The sequence below is a fragment of the Podospora pseudoanserina genome (assembly GCF_035222485.1).
Source record: "Podospora pseudoanserina strain CBS 124.78 chromosome 7 map unlocalized CBS124.78p_7, whole genome shotgun sequence".
Lineage (NCBI taxonomy): Eukaryota > Fungi > Ascomycota > Sordariomycetes > Sordariales > Podosporaceae > Podospora > Podospora pseudoanserina.
The window spans coordinates 196,001-214,289 of record NW_026946671.1 but is presented as its reverse complement, the minus strand read 5'-3'; the positions used below and the strand labels follow the sequence as shown (position 1 = coordinate 214,289).

At 54.2% G+C, this 18,289-nt stretch overlaps 7 protein-coding genes across 7 annotated transcripts; 2 read left to right on the top strand and 5 right to left on the bottom strand.

Annotated features, from left to right (window-relative positions):
- Window positions 1-480: 480 nt before the first annotated feature.
- Window positions 481-3,146, bottom strand: QC764_707580 (uncharacterized protein). Its single transcript, XM_062950376.1, has 3 exons — window positions 2,528-3,146; window positions 1,066-2,439; window positions 481-997 (listed from the first exon to the last, which is right to left on the bottom strand). The coding sequence occupies exons 1-3, from the start codon at window positions 2,805-2,807 to the stop codon at window positions 771-773; spliced, it is 1,881 nt and encodes a 626-aa protein (XP_062796387.1). The 5' UTR covers window positions 2,808-3,146; the 3' UTR covers window positions 481-770.
- A 579-nt stretch (window positions 3,147-3,725) lies between these two features.
- Window positions 3,726-7,193, top strand: MIP1 (DNA-directed DNA polymerase gamma mip1; the record flags this gene model as incomplete). Its single annotated transcript, XM_062950375.1, has 1 exon — window positions 3,726-7,193. The coding sequence occupies one exon, from the start codon at window positions 3,726-3,728 to the stop codon at window positions 7,191-7,193; it is 3,468 nt and encodes a 1,155-aa protein (XP_062796386.1).
- A 425-nt stretch (window positions 7,194-7,618) lies between these two features.
- On the bottom strand, window positions 7,619-10,604 carry SCP1 (calponin; the record flags this gene model as incomplete). Its single annotated transcript, XM_062950374.1, has 2 exons — window positions 9,821-10,604; window positions 7,619-9,746 (listed from the first exon to the last, which is right to left on the bottom strand). The coding sequence occupies exons 1-2, from the start codon at window positions 9,985-9,987 to the stop codon at window positions 7,619-7,621; spliced, it is 2,295 nt and encodes a 764-aa protein (XP_062796385.1). The 5' UTR covers window positions 9,988-10,604.
- Window positions 10,605-10,962: 358 nt separating this feature from the next.
- Window positions 10,963-11,577, top strand: QC764_707550 (uncharacterized protein; the record flags this gene model as incomplete). Its single annotated transcript, XM_062950373.1, has 1 exon — window positions 10,963-11,577. The coding sequence occupies one exon, from the start codon at window positions 10,963-10,965 to the stop codon at window positions 11,575-11,577; it is 615 nt and encodes a 204-aa protein (XP_062796384.1).
- A 196-nt stretch (window positions 11,578-11,773) lies between these two features.
- QC764_707540 (uncharacterized protein) lies at window positions 11,774-13,994 on the bottom strand (the record flags this gene model as incomplete). Its single annotated transcript, XM_062950372.1, has 2 exons — window positions 11,774-13,690; window positions 13,757-13,994. 2 exons carry the CDS (start codon window positions 13,992-13,994, stop codon window positions 12,108-12,110), a joined length of 1,821 nt encoding a protein of 606 aa, XP_062796383.1. The 3' UTR covers window positions 11,774-12,107.
- Window positions 13,995-14,555: 561 nt separating this feature from the next.
- Window positions 14,556-16,617, bottom strand: QC764_707530 (uncharacterized protein; the record flags this gene model as incomplete). Its single annotated transcript, XM_062950371.1, has 4 exons — window positions 14,556-14,722; window positions 14,785-15,378; window positions 15,428-15,899; window positions 15,958-16,617. The coding sequence occupies 4 exons, from the start codon at window positions 16,615-16,617 to the stop codon at window positions 14,556-14,558; spliced, it is 1,893 nt and encodes a 630-aa protein (XP_062796382.1).
- A 430-nt stretch (window positions 16,618-17,047) lies between these two features.
- On the bottom strand, window positions 17,048-17,752 carry QC764_0102420 (uncharacterized protein; the record flags this gene model as incomplete). The annotated part of the gene is made up of 3 exons (XM_062941090.1): window positions 17,436-17,752; window positions 17,199-17,295; window positions 17,048-17,062 (listed from the first exon to the last, which is right to left on the bottom strand). Exons 1-3 carry the CDS (start codon window positions 17,609-17,611, stop codon window positions 17,048-17,050), a joined length of 288 nt encoding a protein of 95 aa, XP_062796381.1. The 5' UTR covers window positions 17,612-17,752.
- Window positions 17,753-18,289: the final 537 nt, after the last annotated feature.

Here is an 18,289-nt window from a genome sequence, read left to right as displayed (position 1 = left end):
ACTGTTCCACTGAATGGGACCGTGAGGGGTTGTCAACGAGCAAGAAAAGATATCGAGTAAGATGGGGAGACTGGCGGCGGCCATGGAGGAGAAAAGGGAGGTGGTAATATAGAAGTAGGTGTTTCCATAGACAGCTGTGAGCCGAATGTATCTCGAATGGAGTAGAAAGAAGTGTCTAATTTGGGTAGGACTGTCGTCGGGTAGGGGAGGTAAAAGAATGGCGTTTGATGGGATTCACGGTATCAAATATTATTTTTTTCCATTCCCATGTACCATTGACCAAACACCACCACCCTTTATAAACACCAATCTCTCTCTCCTTCCCATATCCTTTATATATCCCACCATCAACCCCCAAATCACAAAAAGACCCAAAGACCACCCCCATATTTCACCATAAGAAAAGAAAAGAAAAGAAGAGAAAAGAAAAGAAAAGAAAAGAAAGAAAGGGGTATATTTCATAAAAAAACTCCCACGCCTGCTCCCATTTCATGTGCCTGACAACACAAAACCCTTTAGCGCCTAGTTCGTTTCCCCATGTCCCATGACCCTGACCCATATGTAAATGCCTGATAAAGTTGCGCTTTCCTGCCTTCAAAACTTGAGGAGGGGGAGGTGGGGGCTCTTGCTATATACAGCCCATCCATTTCCCCCAAGTGAATCCATTCATATCTGCACAGATTCAGACACGCTCATCTCATTGCCGCTGCCCCCCTGTAAAAAAAACAAGGCTTTCAGCCGAAATCGCCCTTTGTTCCAAGGGCAAAAACTCAGTGCTCGCCGGTATTTCTACCAGCAGCAGCAGCCACCGCCACCTTCTTCCCCAAACTCTTCTTCGTCATCAGCTTAATCTCCAGAGGATAATACCCCTTGCTCTTAGGGCCAAACTTCCCGCTCGCATTCTTGTTCTCGATTTTCTGCCTGCAAATCGGGCAGATCCGCTTGTGGGGTGTTATTTGCAGGGCTGAATGTAGGCACTCGCTGCAAAAGAGATGACCTGAACAAAATAATCCATTAGCATTGCCTCCCATTAAAAATTCACCCGAGTTGGAAAAAAAGACTTACCGCAATAGGTGACCGTCAAATCCGTGACATCATCCATGCAAATGACACACTGAAACTGCGACAGCTTGACCCAATTCTTCTTCCTGTCCTCCTCCTTCTCCTTCTCGTCCGACGTCAGGTCGGCCATGTCCTTGTCCACCAAGTCAACAACCTCTAGGTCGTTGTCTCCAAACAGATCATCGTCATCGATCTCAAACGCCTCGCGTTTGCGCTTTGTGCCGGACCCTGCCGCAGATATCGAGCCATTGCTCGGTCTGCTCGGCGTTGCTTGCGGTGCTGTTCGAGCCTGGCTCAGCTGTGACTTTGATGAGTTTGCTTGTGACTGATTGGAGGCAGCGGCGCCGGAAGAGGATGACGAGGCACCCGAGACGCGAGGGACATGAGGGAGCGTGAGGCAGTCAGCTTGACCAGAGCGACGACGCACTGGTCGCGATGATGCTGGCATGGTGTAGGCCGAGTCGGAGTCGCTGGATTCTTCGTTGGTGTTCGAGGTTGGCGTGGATCTTGTCGAAGGTGGCGGGGGGGCTCTCAGGCCAGCGGGTGGCGCTGGAGGGGGAAGAATCCTGTGGAGTGTCTGGCTGAATGCGTTGTTGGTGCCGGGATTATTGCTCCTCGTGGCCGACCTTTGTGGAGTAGCAGAGGTAGAAGGGAGAGATGGGCTGGAAAAATCACGAGAGAGTTGGTCGAGGTAAAAGCGGTCGCTGTCTGAATCGAGAGAAGGGGTGGAAAAGTCAGCGGTGAGTTGGTTCAGATAGAAGTCGTCGCTGTTTGGTTCGCGCTGGTGCAAAGGTGGGGTTGGGGTGATTGTTCTCGGGGTATTCACGGTATTGTGGAGTGAATTAGCGGGACGAGATGAAGAAGGGAGGAATTGGGAGGGGTTGTTGACAGTGGTGCGCCGTGGCTGTGGCAGATTCGCAGGACCGGATTGGGCTGAGGCTGAGGGTGAGGTTGAGCCGATTGTTGTTGATGGTTGATGAAAGAAGGGCCCAGGGAGAGAAGTGGTAACCGGAGCCGTTGACGGCATCGGCGTCGGAGGGTGGGGGGCGCCGTGTAAAAGTGAAAAAGTGGGTCTGGAAATAAATGATGCAGCGGCGCCAGGACGAGCTCCGGCTTGTGCAGGCTGTCGTGGTGGTTGCCACTGCTGCGCTGCAGACCACGACGAGGCCCCGGGGAGGGCGGGAAGGGGAGGAAGGGCCGGCGGGGGTGCTGATGGCACCGGCCACACGGCTCCGAAGGCAGGGAGTCTGGGGAGCTCGAAGGAGACGGATGCCGGGCGTCCTAGGGCTGGCTGAGATGCGTGCTGCTGGCGGTTGCTCGCAGCAGAGGGTGCTGGTAAAGGCAGACCTGGGAAGGGAAGTGTAAAATTCGCAAGCTCTGGTCATTCATGGCAAAAACTGTGTTAGTCTCGGCTGGAGCCAATTTGCACCTGCACTTCTCGAGGGAGTTCCACATCTGCCCATACCTCCAAGGAACTCGTCAAAGCCCGAGTCAAAAAAGTTGTTGGCCATGATTGCTGCAGCAGCAAAGGAAAAGCGAGAGACGAGCCACGACGGGGGGGAAAGTATATAGAGATAATGAAGCTGCCTGAAGCAACATGAAGATGGTAGTAGGAAAAGGCGGCAATGACAGACGGCTAGGATATTACCACAAACTCCACCCCGAGAGCTTATGATGTGAGCACCTGGACTGGAAAGCACGTAGTGGAAGGCCACAAAGACACACAAAAAGGGGGGCAATGGCATTAATAAGGGGTCGTCGTATCGCCAGACAGACAGACGCAAGACAGGCGCCTCTCTCTCAACAAGCGGTCGACGAGCGAGCGAGGCGGCTTCCAAATTATACCTTCTCTTGGTCCGAACTGCCCCAACCCAAGCTCAAGCCCAGCAAGCCGCCCGCCTGTCTTTCCGCTGCGTTTGCCGCTCCTCGCCAATATCACTCACTCACCCCACTTATTACCTCTACGAAAGATTCCTCTGTCTATCTCATGACTTGCTAACTAGCAGCCAATCCAGGGCCTGTTTCGGCAATCACAGCATGAGACTGACAGCATGTGCTGACCTGGCACTTTTGAGGCACTTTGCTTGCCTGGTGACGACTTTTCAAAAGTTTGCGGTTGCCTTCCATGCTTGGCTGGGCTCGGAGATCCGCTAGCACCTCACCCATCCACAAGCTGCCTTTTCTACTGTGCCTACCTGAATTATGACATACATATTCCGATGTGTGACTCCAAGCACCACCATCCTGTGAAGAGGCTTGTTTGCACGTGAGAGCATACCTGTGATCACATTTCTCAACAGTATACCATCATATAATCAATCTTCAAGGAACCCTCAGATGAGAGCTCCTCCGTACTCTTTGTGAAATATCCGGACGGATCTTATCAACAAGACAGGTGCCACAGCATGGGATTTTGGGAATCAAATGGTCCCGCTGCGGACGCCCATGAGAAGCCCAGACCCCACACACCATGCAGGACTGGGATTAGCTACTGCTGGCTGCCGCCGTGAGCGGGGCCTCACTGTCGTAGCATCCCCGCCAGGACCCAAAATTTCGTCGTTTTTTCTTTTTTCCTTTTTCGAAAAAAGGAACGTTCCAATAGAAGCAGTCCACTTGGCACCATGACTTGAAGGGGCGCGCACCATTCCCCCAGACAAAATAGAATGCTGCTCCCTTACCGTAGGGTCGCGGCAGGACGAGACGCGCCGGTCGCCAGCATCATCCGTCTTGCGAGACACTGCGCCGGCAGACGTCCCATCTCATCCCGGCGGTGGATTTCGCAAACCGCTGCTACTCAAGACGAAACCACCGAAAACCTATCAGTGCCATGTACTGCGCGGTACAACGAGATTGGCGTACAGCAACTGAGCTCGCACATTTACCACCAGCTGTTCCCCAAGGGCAACACCTCACCCCCCTCCAAAGAGCTGGTCGCTCTTGCGCGGGACCACCTTCGACGTCACGAACTGCTGGGGAAAAACACCGACACCTCGGCGCCCGTCGCATTCGATCTCCCGCCGCTGGTCGGAAGCACCCTCGACGAGCATTTCCACAAACTAGGCGTCGATGCCGCCGAGCCCTTCCTCACCCACGCGAAGCGGTTTGCCCTGGCAAATCCGCCACCGAAACCGAGAAAATGGGTGCGCCGGAGCGGGTGGACAAAGTACTACGCCGATGGCCGGACCGAGCCAGTGGATGCGCCTGAGGGAGAAGCCATGACATTTGACACCGAGGTTATGTGGAAGGAAAGCCCGTACGCCGTCATGGCCTGCGCTGCGACGGCCGATGCTTGGTATGCCTGGTTGTCGCCGTGGCTGTTGGGCGAGACAGAAAACGAACATCAGCTCATCCCGGTGGGCGATCCAACAAAAGAGCGGGTGATAATAGGGCACAATATCGGATACGATCGGGCGAGGATATTGGAGGAATACAACCTGACACAGACGAGGAATTCGTTCCTGGACACCATGTCATTGCACGTTGCTGTCAATGGCATGTGCTCGCAACAACGACCAACGTGGATGAAGCACAGGAAGGACCGCGAGTTTCGGGACAAGATCGCCAAGGAGTCGAGCAATGCCGAGCTCGTCGAATTGTTGAACAATGGTGCGTTTTCGGCCCAGGAGGAAGAACTTTGGGTGGAAAGGAGTTCGATCAATTCACTGCGGGATGTTGCACAGTTCCACCTCGGCGTCACAATCGACAAAGAAGCCCGCAACGCTTTTGGCGAGTTTGACCGGGATGGCATCAACCAGCAGCTGGATGAGCTTTTGACTTACTGCGCTGCTGATGTGGCCATCACCCATCGTGTCTACCAAGTGGTGTTTCCCAACTTTCTTCGCGTCTGCCCACATCCTGTTAGCTTCGCTGCGTTGAGGCATCTATCGAATGTGATTTTGCCCGTCAATAAAACATGGGACTCTTACATCGCAAATGCGGAAGCCACGTACAGGAAGCTATCTGATGGTGTCCGGGAGCGGTTGGTTGCCCTTACAGACAAGGCTCGCGAAATCAAAAAGCAGCCCGAGAAGTGGAGTACCGATCCCTGGTTGTCGCAGCTGGACTGGTCTGGACAGGAGGTCAAGATGACCAAGGGGACTTCGACCAGCCCCCCGAGAGAATACAAGAACCAAAAGATGCCAGGGGAGCCAAATTGGTATAGAAATCTGTTTCCCAAGGCTAAAGGCCCTATCAACCTCACTGTGCGAACAAGAATTGCACCACTTCTTCTCCGGCTGTCCTGGGATGGACACCCGTTGTTTTGGTCGGATAAGCATGGCTGGACCTTTAGAGTGCCCTTGGCCGATATGAAGAAGTACCTCGACAAGCAGATGAAGCCCTGTGATTTCGAGGGGGAGACAGTCTTGGCCGTCAAGGAGGACACAAAACACGCCTACTTCAAGCTGCCACACAAGGACGGTCCCACGGCTCGCTGCACCAACCCCATGGCAAAGAGCTATCTCAGCTATTTCGAAAAGGGGACGCTGTCGTCGGAGTACGACTATGCCAAAGAGGCCCTGGAGATGAACGCTTCTTGCTCCTACTGGATCAGCTCCCGCGACAGGATCATGTCTCAGCTGGTGGTGTACGAGTCCAACCTCCCCGAGCCTGTCCGCCCCAAAGACCTCCCCGAGGATGCCCCAACACCAGGGTTTATTCTTCCTCAGGTCATCCCCATGGGCACCGTGACCCGCCGCGCGGTAGAAAACACCTGGCTCACGGCCTCTAACGCAAAAAAGAACCGCGTCGGTTCCGAGCTCAAAGCCATGGTCCGCGCTCCACCGGGGTACGTCTTTGTCGGCGCCGACGTTGATTCAGAAGAGCTCTGGATCGCCTCTGTGGTGGGAGACGCAACGTTTAAACTCCACGGCGGGAATGCCATCGGGTTCATGACATTGGAGGGCACCAAGGCCCAAGGCACCGACCTCCACTCCCGCACCGCCGCCATTTTGGGCATCACCCGCAACGACGCCAAGGTGTTCAACTATGGGCGTATTTATGGTGCGGGCCTAAAATTCGCCGGCCAGCTCCTCAGGCAATTCAACCCCTCCCTTTCCGAGCAGGAAACACTCGACATCGCCGGCAAGCTATACGCCACGACAAAGGGCACAAAAACCAATCGCAAGTCCCTGTATAAACGCCCCTTTTGGCGCGGAGGGACAGAGTCGTTTGTGTTCAACCAGCTGGAGGAATTCGCCGAGCAATCCCACCCTCGCACCCCCGTGTTGGGGGCGGGCATCACCGAGGCGTTGACTGCGAGGTTTTTGTCAAAGGGGGGGTATCTGACCTCGAGAATCAACTGGGCTATCCAGTCTTCTGGAGTCGACTACCTCCACCTCCTCATCGTCTCAATGGACTACCTCACCCGGAGATTCAACATTGCCTGCCGACTCGCCATCACGGTCCACGACGAGATTCGATATCTGGTCCAAGAACACGACAAGTACCGCGCTGCGATGGCGCTTCAAATATCCAACCTCTGGACGAGGGCAATGTTTGCCCAGCAAGTCGGCATCCACGACCTCCCCCAATCGTGCGCCTTCTTCTCCGCGGTAGACATTGACACCGTCCTAAGAAAAGAAGTCGACATGCCATGCATCACCCCCTCCAACCCAATCCCCATCCCACCAGGGGAAACAGTCGACATCAATCAACTCCTCTCCAAAGGCTCCCTCGCCCGGTTGGACCCAACTATAACCCCCGACCCAACATATGCTCCGCGAGTTAATCACATCAAGTATGTCCCCCGCAAACCGGTGATGGAACAGCTCCAGGAGGAGGAACACGCCCACGAAGACGAGAAGTCCAAGCTCAGGTTCATCAGGGCGCAGATCGCAAACGACGAGGCAGAGTTTAGGGAGATATTAAGGGAGACGAGGGGAGAAGCTCAGAGAGAGAAATACATCCCCAAGGTGCCGGTCAAGATTCTCAAAAAGCCGTATAGTGCCAGTGCTAAGCTGCTGCCGGGGGCGGCGAAATACGGGCAGCGGGAGCCGGTCATGGTGAGGGAGGCGTTGGAGGGGGTCAGGTACAAGAGTTGGCCTGGGGGGAGTGGGAGTGGAGGGAGTAAAAAATGGGATGGGGGGAGGGAAAAGGGGAGGGAGAGGGTGCAGTGGGATTTTACTAGGTAGTTGGTCAGTGGGGGGATGTAAGATATGGGGTGGTGGGTTGTATGATATGGGAGGGAAGGGGTTGTTTATAAGCCATGCATGGTTGGGAATTATGGGAGCGACGGCGTCTTGTGGTTTGGTTCGGCATGGTTGGAAAAGCATTGTTTGCCTTGTTGTCACGTCATATTCTTCATGCCTGTCGGAGTAGGGGTGTTAACATAGGAGCGAAAGTGAAAAATATCAAAAATCATCTACAAAGCCTAAACACTCTCTGCTGGATTGTCATCTATTATCACCCACCCACACACACACCACGCCTAACCTGACAAACGTATCTTTGACAGAAAATCTGGTATCATTCTGACCATCCCAAACCGGGTATTCTCTATCCTCCCTTTACAAATAAAAATCATCAGCCGTCCCCCCCATTACCAAAACCTCTACACTCACCTCCCCCCATTCCCCGGCAGCGGCCTAGGCCCCACAATCTGCCTCCTATTGGCCCCAATCCCCTGCCCGCCCTTATTCTGCCCATCACCCCCCGTATACCCACTCCACTGTCCCACATCCCACCTACCCCCTATCCCACCTCCAATCCCCTCCACCCCATCCGCCGTCCTGACCGCCTTGGCCGTTTCCTTCTGGCTTTCTTCCCACTCCTTTTGTCTCTGTCTCTCCAGCTCCATCTCCCTTTCCAAGAGGGACTTGCTAGCCCACCCGGCAGCCTTTGTCTGTTTCTGGGCTTGTTGACGGCGGCGATCCTCCTCTGCGTGTTCATCTACCGTCCCGGCAAGTTCTTTGACAAAGGTTGAAGTAGGGGGGGAGTGGAGGGGGGCGGGGTTGGAGGAGAGGTACCTGTCGGTGCGAGAGGTGGGTTGGGGGGCGGGTTTGGCAAAGGGGGGTTTGGATACAAAGGGGGAGTTGGTTGTTGGTTTGGATGTAAAGGGGGAGTTGGTGGGCGGTTTGGTTGAGAAGGGTGTGGTAGTTGGTTTAGTGGAAAAGGGGCTGGTGGTTTGTTTGGAGGAGCGAGGGCTGGTTGGCTTTGCAAACGGGCTGCGGTTGTTACTACCAGCCGACCCAGGGGTGGGGAGTTGTCGGGTTGATTCTGGGGATGTTGTCGCGGAGTAAGTAGTCGGATCAGGAAGAGGGCGAGAACCAGTATGCTGCTTCGCGATGGGAAGCGGTTGACCACCAGTGGGCTGCTTCCTGATGGGCAAAGTCGGTGGTGGCAAAGACGACTTCTCTCCCGTGCGATGGGTCTTAACCTTTGCCGGGTCGGGGAGTGGTCTCGGTGACTGTGATGGAAGCGGTGGGCTCAACGGAGGTTCCTCTTCAATGTCGACCTCGTTTTGGTGATGGTGCCACGATTTCGAAGCAAAGTTCTGCTCATCCCTCACACTCCACGAGTCCTGTCTGCTCACCTTGTCCGCAGCAGCAGGCCGGCTGCGAGATCGAGACCTCGCCTTCTTGGCATCCCTGTTCCCATGTCCGCGAGACCGCCCCTGACGTTCCCGCTCATACTGGGCCTCCCTCTCTCGTGCCTTTGCAAGCTCTTCTTCGAGCTGTCTGATGCGTTCCTTATCTGATGACTCCTGACCCGCTTGATATTGGCTCAAGTACTGACCACGAAGCTCGGACCCGCTCTTTTGCTGTCGAGCCTTCGCACGTTCCTCCTGCAACCGCCTTTCAGCTTCGGCCTCCTCTTTGCGCCTCTTTTCCTCTGTCATCTTCCACTGCCGTTCCTCCTCCTCCCACCGCCTTTTCTCCTCTTCAATTTTCCTCCGCTCTTCTTCCCTGATCCGCTTGGCCTCCTCTTCCCACCTTCGCTCCTCTTCCTTCTTGACCCGTGCTTCTTCCGCTTCGAGTTCCGCCTTCTTCTTGCGCTCCTCTTCTTCTTGTTGTAGCCTCAGCTTCTCGGCCTCCTCCTTTCTCTTCTTCTCCTTCTCGTACAAGCTTGGGACTGCAGGACCAGCACTAGTGATCTGCCTCCTGCCACCAAAGGCGATCCCTAGGTTATTCTGGTTGGCACCGCCCATGTAGCCATACTGGGCGATGTTCCAGGCCGGAGATGTGGCGCCTTCGTGCTCCTTCTTACTCCAGCTACTAACACCAGGAGAAGTTGCACCGTTCGTTGGGGACTTGGCCCGGCCCCATGGTCCGTCGTCACCCCCTGTTCTCGATGCCGATAATGACGGCGTTCCCCTGCCATACACCGAAGACGAGGTATTGCTAGCATTGGAATTCCCTCGGCCACGTATAAGTGGAGGAGTATTGTAACCCGTCGGTTGTGGACTTAACAGCGCCGGGTTCTTGGCTTTGGGACCGATCGGATTGGGAAAGGTGTCTGGGTTGGCAGCGTTGGCCGCCCGGCTGAAAGCACCAAGGCACTGGAGGACCTGGGCGGGGTCTTTTCGCTCGTAGAGGTCGACAGTCAGAAACATGTCGTGCTGTTGGAGGTTGAGAGGCGGTGTTTGGCAGGCGCGGAGAAAGTGGGAGATGTTTTCCATCTGAACAAAAGGCATGGCGGATTTCTTGAACTTGACTCCTGGAGGACCGATGGCGAGGTTGACGAGTCTGGGGGGCCGGGCACGTGTTAGTCAACCTTCGAACTGTTGTACAACAGGTTACCAGTGCGGCGGCAGACTTACTTGCACAAAGCAACACCATCTTTGAGTCCCTCGAGCAGGTCTTTTCCGGGCAAGGTCTCGCCGATGACACTCTCTATCCATTGCTTTGCCTCGTTCGCAGCGGCGGGCGTGTACTTTTCCAGGCGCAACCGGCGCAAGTCGCCGTCTAGCGATGTCACGGACGCCATGTTTTTGGCAAATGTTGATTTCTGGATTGTTTCTCTCTTAAGCAAGTGTTGTTCGTGTACAAAGTAGGTTTTCCTTTTCCAAGCTGTTCAACAAAGAGTCCGGGAGTCTCGGGTCGTGAGAACAGGTAAGCAGTCCGTTCGGGGCCAGTTGCGTCAGCGGATCTCTCTCTCTCTCTCCTATCCCTTAAAAGATGGATAATTTTGGCAGCGGATGTCCCCTAGCTTTTCAGGGTAGGTTAATTAGTCTGGCGACGGGCCGTGAAATGAAGCTGCGGGGCCTCGTTTGTTCGTGTCTATTTCAGCAAATTGGAAGAAGGTCGGCAACCGAGATGTGGTGTGGTGAGGCTTGTCGTCGCGGGCCATGTCTCTTGTGAGATTGCGGGCATTCTTCAGGGCGTCCTCTTCAGGGGGCATCCCTTGCCGTGCCTTGGTGTGCCTGGGTGCTGCCCCTCATTTATGGCTTGGCGGGAAGGTTTAACTCCAGCCACACAGGTTTGTCTGTGCGCTGGGAGGGGAGTGTGGGGGAGGCTAATAATATGTGGCTGGGATTAAGCTTTCTGGACTGGATATTCGATGTCGATCTCCTGCGTAGCTCATTGAGTTTGAGTTGCATGTTGACCATCTTTCAATGCCTTCTCATGGCAATTGAGGAGTCTGTTGATGATCATTCACGATCTAATCCACTTTATCTGCCCCTTTTTGTAGTATCTGTCCACACTAGAATCCAAGAGGACCCCGTCCAAAGTAATCATGCCCACTTTTTCCCATGCCGTGCCCACTAGTTTTAAACCCATCCAAATCCCACCCCTTGGCAACGACGTCACTCGATCAAATTATTCCACCGTAGCTGTTCACCACCAAAGAAATTATCGCGAACAGCGTTGCGAACATCACCACCCCCACCTCCCTGTATTACACATTCACAAAACCGCTCTTTTCTTTACTGCCTCGCCCACCCTGTATATAGAGGTCAAAATGTCCCAACCCCTCTCCCTCCTCCAAAAATTCCAATCCCTCCGCCTCCCCTGGCGCCGCCACTTCCTAGTAGGCAAAGACCTCTCAGGCAACACCTACTGGGAGTTCCACGACCGCGGCAACCCCAACCCGGACCGCTGGCGCCGCATCCTCCGCCCCAACCCTGCCCTCAAACTCCACCACTCCGAGGTCAAGATCCCGCCCGCGTGGCACCAGTGGCTGCGTCACACCCGGCCTGACCCGCCCACCATTGAAGAACAGCAAGCAGACGTTATCAGACAAGAAAGACTCAAGATTTTGGCGGCAGAGGCAGACAGGAGGTGGGAGGCCAAGGCTAAATATATTGAGGATGGGGTTGGGGGGGAACAGAGGAAGCCAGCGTTGGAGGGGAGCGGAATGTGGGTTGAGAAGAAGGAAGAACAACAAAAAGTGCCCAAGGAGGTCAAGAGGGAGGAGGTTTGGGAGGGGATGAAGAAACAGGCTGAACAAGGGGAGGAAGGCGAGATTTTGGTTGGGGGGAAGAAAAAGGTTGATCCGTGGAGGCAGAAGAGGGCCGGACCCGGGGAGGAGTGGCAGCCTCAGGGGTGGACGCCGGGGGCGGCGAAGAAGCCATGATATTGGAACGGAGAGGGACATGTCATGAGAAGGAAATAAGAGATGTGTTTGGGGGTGGAAAGGAGTTTGGCGGAGGAAAAGCACGCATAGCCTTGGTCTCTACATCCCCTCTCAACTGTACAACACTATGTATATAACCATCGTACTCGATAGACCGCCAAAAGCAGCACCAATCCCTGCTTCCATTCTAAAGCGTGGTTGAAACCAGTTTTGCAGGCCGAACGAGTCCCACGAGGTATCCGGTCAAGACATCTATCTACCCGAAAACTGTAGAAATAAAAATGTACACACAGTCCTTCATTTAACATGATTAATTGTAAAAGCAATGATGCGCCCTGATCATCACGCCTGTGATTTCCAGTCATACCATACCACCCATCAAATGATAAACCATCAAGTAGAAAACCGCAAGAATCCCGTCAAATAATAGCCCATGCTTTTCCCATACAGAGGGGGTATCAAAAAGCCAAAAACCAACAATAAAAATGCGCTTGGAAGTCAACGCGTGTAATAAGCAGACAAATCACCCCTCAACCGAGAATCCTCGCAAACACCCTCAGATTATTACTCGACCTCGCGAGCATCTCCCTCCCCAACCTATCAACTCCACCCGCCCTCCCCCTCCCCTTAATCTTGGCCTCCCTCGCCTTGATCCCCGTCTCAATCGCCTTCCCGAGACCGGCCGCGTCCGTGATGTCGCTCGCCAGATACAAGACCCACAGCATATTCTCCAACACAATCGACAACTTGGCATTATCCTCGGCCGTGATCCTCCCAGCCGGGAACGGCAAGAAGCACTTCTGCAACATAACCTCGAGAGCAGAGATGTCATCCCGGCTATTCGTGTCGCGGTCCACACGGTCGGGATCCGGCAGGCCGTTCGGCGGCAGTAAACCGTCCAGAACATTCCTGTAGAGCAATACTTTGGAAACATCGGACAGGTCGTTGTGTGCTTTGAGAAAGAGCTCAAAAACAGGCAGCGGTGAAGTCCTGATCTTGTACGAGAAGCTCTGGTAAAGCTCAGAAGTAGGAAAGGATACGTCGCGGAGATAATGGGCCGCTGCCGATAAAAGACGGAATATTCGTAGTCGGAATGGGATGGTCTCGGCGACTCCATCGGGCAAACGAAACGCAGCCGGCCTCGGGCCCGCATCGCTTTCCATCGCCTTCTTCGTCCTTTTCTGTACCCCCCGCGCAGACCTGGCAGAACTGCAAGGCAGCTCCTGACTGTCCCCCTCATTCTCCAAGTCCGAGTCATCATCATCATAGTCCCCGAAGCAGCCATTCTCCAGATCCAGCGTTGTATTCGCCCTCTTCCTCTTAATAGTCCTCGGCCCAACCAACTCTTCATTCGTGAAAACCTCCCCATACACCTTCCTATCCCCCGCCTCCAAGGCAAAAGTCAAAGCCTTCATCACCTCCTTTTGTACGGTTTTCCTCGCCTTGGTGATATCCTCCAGATAAGCCACCAACAAACTCCCCTTCAAATTGGGATACGGCTCATCACCCGCCGTCGTCGTCTTCTCATCCATCGCCAACCGATCATCCCAATCCTGCTCCAGTACCGTAACCACAAACTCCAACCAGGGCTTCCAATACTTCCACCTCCCTGGCACAAACGCAGCGCACCAAAATGACCACCCTAGCACGGACCAGAAATCACTCGCGCGGTGCCAAATGACTCCTTCTCTGGCAAAGGTACCAGTCATGACATCAGAAGAGGAAGCGTCACTATCTGCTCCGCTCATGCCACTGGTTGACCAGTTACCAAACACATCTCCCCTTCTTGACCTCCTGTCATGGGAGGATGATGGAGGTGGTTTGAACTCGAATGCTTGTCGAAAGTTGGCGTTTATTGGGCCGACGATAGACAGCAGACCTCGGAGGTAGGAGAGGGCAGCGGTGCCGTCGCGCACCGGCGGGGTGGTCGTTTCGACGTCTGGTGGGGCCGAGGTGAACCGCGGGTGGATTGCGAGACTGCTGATGAAGGCGAGTTGGTGTGGTGGGGGAACGTAGACTGTCTGTGGTGGTTGCGAGCCTTGCTCTTTCGAGGGTGGGGAGAAGCTGGCGCAGTTGGAGAGGAGGGCGTGGAGCATGTTCAGGGTCTCAGGGTCTGTCAAGGGGGGGAAAGTTAGGAGAAGGGAACCAAGTCAACAAAACAAAGGAGCAAAAAACATACACATCTTCTCCTCCAGGTGGATCTGTAACTGGTTCTTAATCATAAACGGTAGCTGGGCTGCATCTCGATAGGGCGGAGGTAACAGCTGGTCATCATCGTCGTCCAAGTCATCCACACTCGTAAGAGCAGACGTGTCGCCGACGTTGTCCCCATCTGTTCGAGCCGTGTGGTGCGAACTGGGAGTCGAGATAGTCGTGCCCAGGGTTATGAGGGGCGATGTGCTAGACAACGACGCCATCGGAAGAGGCGGCCGTTATCACTTTTCTAGACGGCCTCAAAAGCTGGCGGTGGGGGGATTTTTTGGCGGATTACTTTCTGAACTACCCTTGGATCATCTAGAAACGCATCGGAAGCAGTTCCCGAGGAATAAAAATGGCGAGAATGTGGAAAAAGAGACAAAGAGAAAGAAAAAAAAGAATGGGGAAGGTACAGGGTTAATAGGTCGAGGCATAGCGCGTTCGCACGCGACGGGTGGGCCGTGTTTACAGCCCTGTCGATTTAGCGGCACAGTGCGCAATTCCCTGTCAGAGCTCCCGCTGTTACCAGGCCGTCGGGTTTTTCCCCACGTTACGGATACGTACTGGCGGTTACGCAGTTACGTTTCTCCGAGTACGTTTTGTTTCACAACTCGATTCAAGCTCGACGATGGTCTGGCGGGTATCTACTCTGTATTCTATGAGTGCCTGTACTTGGCCTTAAGCATAGATAGATTGCATCTGTCAACCACCCAGCGTCTGCAGTCTGATGCAGGACCCGTTCCACTTACACGGCCGCGCTGACATCACAACCGCCGTTTCTACTACTTCTTCAGCTTCAACACCAACCACCCCGCGAGCCGATATCCAAAAATGATGGCCAGCATGATGCCCACATCCTTGCCCATATACCCAGGCTTGTATCCGTACTGATCCAACACTCCCTTTCCACGGATCAGGCATTGATCAGCCAGATCAGTCTGCCACATGCCTGCATTTCCTGTCAGCTTTCTATTCTCTCTCATGTCAGGATGCAGAATACTGGATACTCACATTGACACCCATCCGCTGTCTCGGCGCAGGTATACACTCTCTCGCTGAACTCATTGATCATCATATTCTCAAACACATACTTTTGATAGTCCCAGTAATGGAAAACATATTTCCAAAAGACATTCAACGTCCCCGGCGGCACCATGAACCCGTCCACGCTCATCCACAAGCCATTGGCAAACGCAACCAGCGCCAACGAGATGACGAAGGACGGGAAGAGAGAGGCCATAAAGACTACCAGTCCTTCGGCGGCAAGCAAGTCCAGGAAGAGCCAGAAGACCCAGGTGAAGAAGGCTTTGGCGGTAGGCTGGAAGTTGGAGAGCCAGTAGCTGATTACTGAGAAGACGACTGAGATGAGGAAGAGATATGGTGTCCCGACGAGGAGGTTTGACAGCGTCATGGCGGTGGCGCCGTAGAGCCCGTTCCGTTTCTCTTTAGCATACTGGTTGTAATCTTCGAGGTAGGCGGGACAGTACGCCACAGCCATGAAGCTGAGGAAGGCGCTGCCGTAGAAGATGGAGTTGGTGAAGGGGATGATGGAGTCTTGTGTGGCTGGCAGACGGAGCCAGACTGTGCCCATCATTATGGCGAGACCTTTTCTCTGTTAGTTTTCTCCTGTATCAACCAAAGGAAGGACACATACCAGTATACATCGCCAACCTAATCCCATAGGCAACGACATCCCGATAACTCTTGATAAAGCTCCTGTGCACCAGCGTCACAACCACACTCGCCATCCCCGGCCTTTTGTCTCTCGCCTCATCATCCCCCAACACAAGCTCATCCCCCCCCTTCTCCGCCCCAGCAGCAACAGCAGCAACATCCTCATCCAATTTTTTCTTTAAATCCGACCTCTCCCAGCCAGACTGCATCTCCTCCAGCCTCGCCCTCGCAGCCTCTTTATCATCGGCATAATCAATATTAGTCTGCTCAAGCAACCACTCAGCAGGATTAACATGCCGTGGCATGACCATCCCAAGCTGACTCTCATAATACCCCCCCACCCCCTCCACCGAACCAAAATAATGCGTCTTGCCCTCTGACAAGAGCAACAGCTTGTCGAACAGGTCAAACGTCGCGGTCGAAGGCTGGTGTATACTCGCAACAATAATCAACTGCAGCCCAATTAGCATCATTCCCATACCACTCCCAGAAGAGTACCTAGGTACCCACATTATTCTCCCTCGCCAACCCCCTCAAAAACTTGACAACCTCCCACCCCCCCCTCCCATCAAGCCCGCTGGTCGGCTCATCAAGTATGACCACCCTCGGCCCGGTGATAACCTCCTTTGCAACCCCCAACCGCCTCTTTTGCCCTCCGCTCAACCCTTTTTTTGTCACAGTCCCGACCACTACATCGCCTTGTTCGACCAGGCCGAAACTCCCGAGTAGACCCTCTACCCTTTCCCGCCTCTCTTTTTTGCTAATCCCCGCGCTTGAGAGCCGTGAGGCAAAGTGGAGGGTCTCGCGTGGGGTTAGGGCCCCGATGAGGGAGTCAGTCTGTTCGACGAAGCGGGTCAGGGATTGGAATTGGGGGAGGGGGAGGGGGGTTCCGTTTAGGAGAATGGGTGAGGGGGATGATGGGGAAAGGCGGCGGGAGAGGAGGTTGAGGAGGGTTGTTTTGCCTGAGCCCGAGGGGCCCATTACTGCTAGGAGTTCGCCTGGGCGGAGGAGGCCCGTTGAGGAGGTGAGGATGGGGGTCGTGGAGATTGCGTGGGATAGGGAGGACCAGGTGAGGGAGGTGAGGGTGGTGTTTTTCAGGTGGGAGGGGGAGGGGCCGGATTCGGGGTCCATTGTTGGGGAGGAGGAGGAGGAGCTTGATGGGGCGTTCATGCTGTGATGATGGTTGGGAGGATGGCGAGAATGAAAGATGAGGCAGGTGAACACGGGATGATGTCTGCGGGTTGGGAGGCGGACAGATGGGATTATGAGCACTCTCGTTTCCTCAGTCAGCAGCAGTCTTGCACAGCCTTCTCCCTTTACCTGCACCCAGCCATTAGATACTCATACCCAGCCCAGGTTTCTCAACGCTCATCCCCTCCGAATGAACCCCGATCACCGTCATCCAAGACAAACGCCGTCCAGTCCTCCCCTCCAGTTCACGATCCTCCTCCCCAAAACTCGGGCATCTTCAACTACTAACTCCGGAGTTATCGTCAGTAGCTCAATCGCCAACCAACCCAGTCTAGCTGAACCAACAGCAATCAGTCTTGGAAAGTGGCTAGCATTCCTACCCAAATTCAGCTTCACTACTCCCAACACGTCAAGTGCCGGGGAGCTATCGGTGTAGTGGTGCAAGTAGTTCGCGGATCTACCGCGCCAGTGTCAATCCCCGAGTAGACAAGGCACACCAAACTCCGAGTATGTAAGCTCGTGGATGAGTGATGAGAGTGCACAAAGAATAAGCAACTGACAGGCGCCTTGGCACGAGCGGGCACCACCATCACCAAAGCACAATAAACGGCGATGGTTGGAATCAACATCTTGAGCCTCACCCTTGCATCAAACCCGCTGACCACACCCCACATACATGCGCAGGGCTTACCGGGACTATAGTCATACACAAGTGCCAGTCAGTGATGTTGTGTGTGGGTTTTTGGGTGGGACAACATCGCCGATGACAGGTTCTCGTGGTGATGCAAGGGGCTTACATGCTATGTAGTTGCTGGGTGTTGGGTGGTTGGCGTTGATATGTAGGGAGTGTATATGTTCGCCGTTGTGAGGGGTGATTGCCAGCCAACCATTGTTCTTTCGACAGGACGGAAGACCCCACGTGGTCGCCGACTTCACTCGGGTCGGAATGCGGGAAGCTGAACCACGAACTCATCCAACCCGAGCCCGGTCGGCGTCCTTTTTGGTGTGGTAAACTGAGACACGACGAGTCTTCAGCGGGAGAATTTGGGGTGGTGGTGTACAGTAGAGTTTTAGCGTGAGCTGATCGCTGCTTATCACCGTTAATAGCCTCGAGATACCCGAGGGGGTGATCTGCATGACATCCCAAGATCCCATGAACACGCTCTCGATGTTCAAAGTATATATATATATATCTTCACGACCCTAAAGGAGGTCACCGACACGATCCCTCCCCCTCCCCCTCCCCTCCGATTCGATCTCTCAGGAATCCTCACTACCTCAATCCAAGACATCCAGATCCCCGGAACTTGCCACGCCTCGCTGACAACCTACCTGTGTACCTATGCAGTTAACTCTCCGCCAACTGCAGGTACCAACCACTCCCTTCCCCATGATTGGACATACCAGGCTGGAACCTTCGGGGATCTCTCCGTCATGGTCATAATCATGTAATAAGCGGGCAATATACGCAAAATAAAAGTCGTTGGTCGTTTTCCAATGTTCCATACATTAGGCCGGCATATAAAGTGCGTGCCTTAGTCCCAGGTACTACTATCAATCTAGGTGCCCACTTTGATCGCCGTCCACTATAAAGAACGACAAGCACTGCGACGCAGACCTCGGGAATCTGGTACTTCTTCCCCGTGGGTAT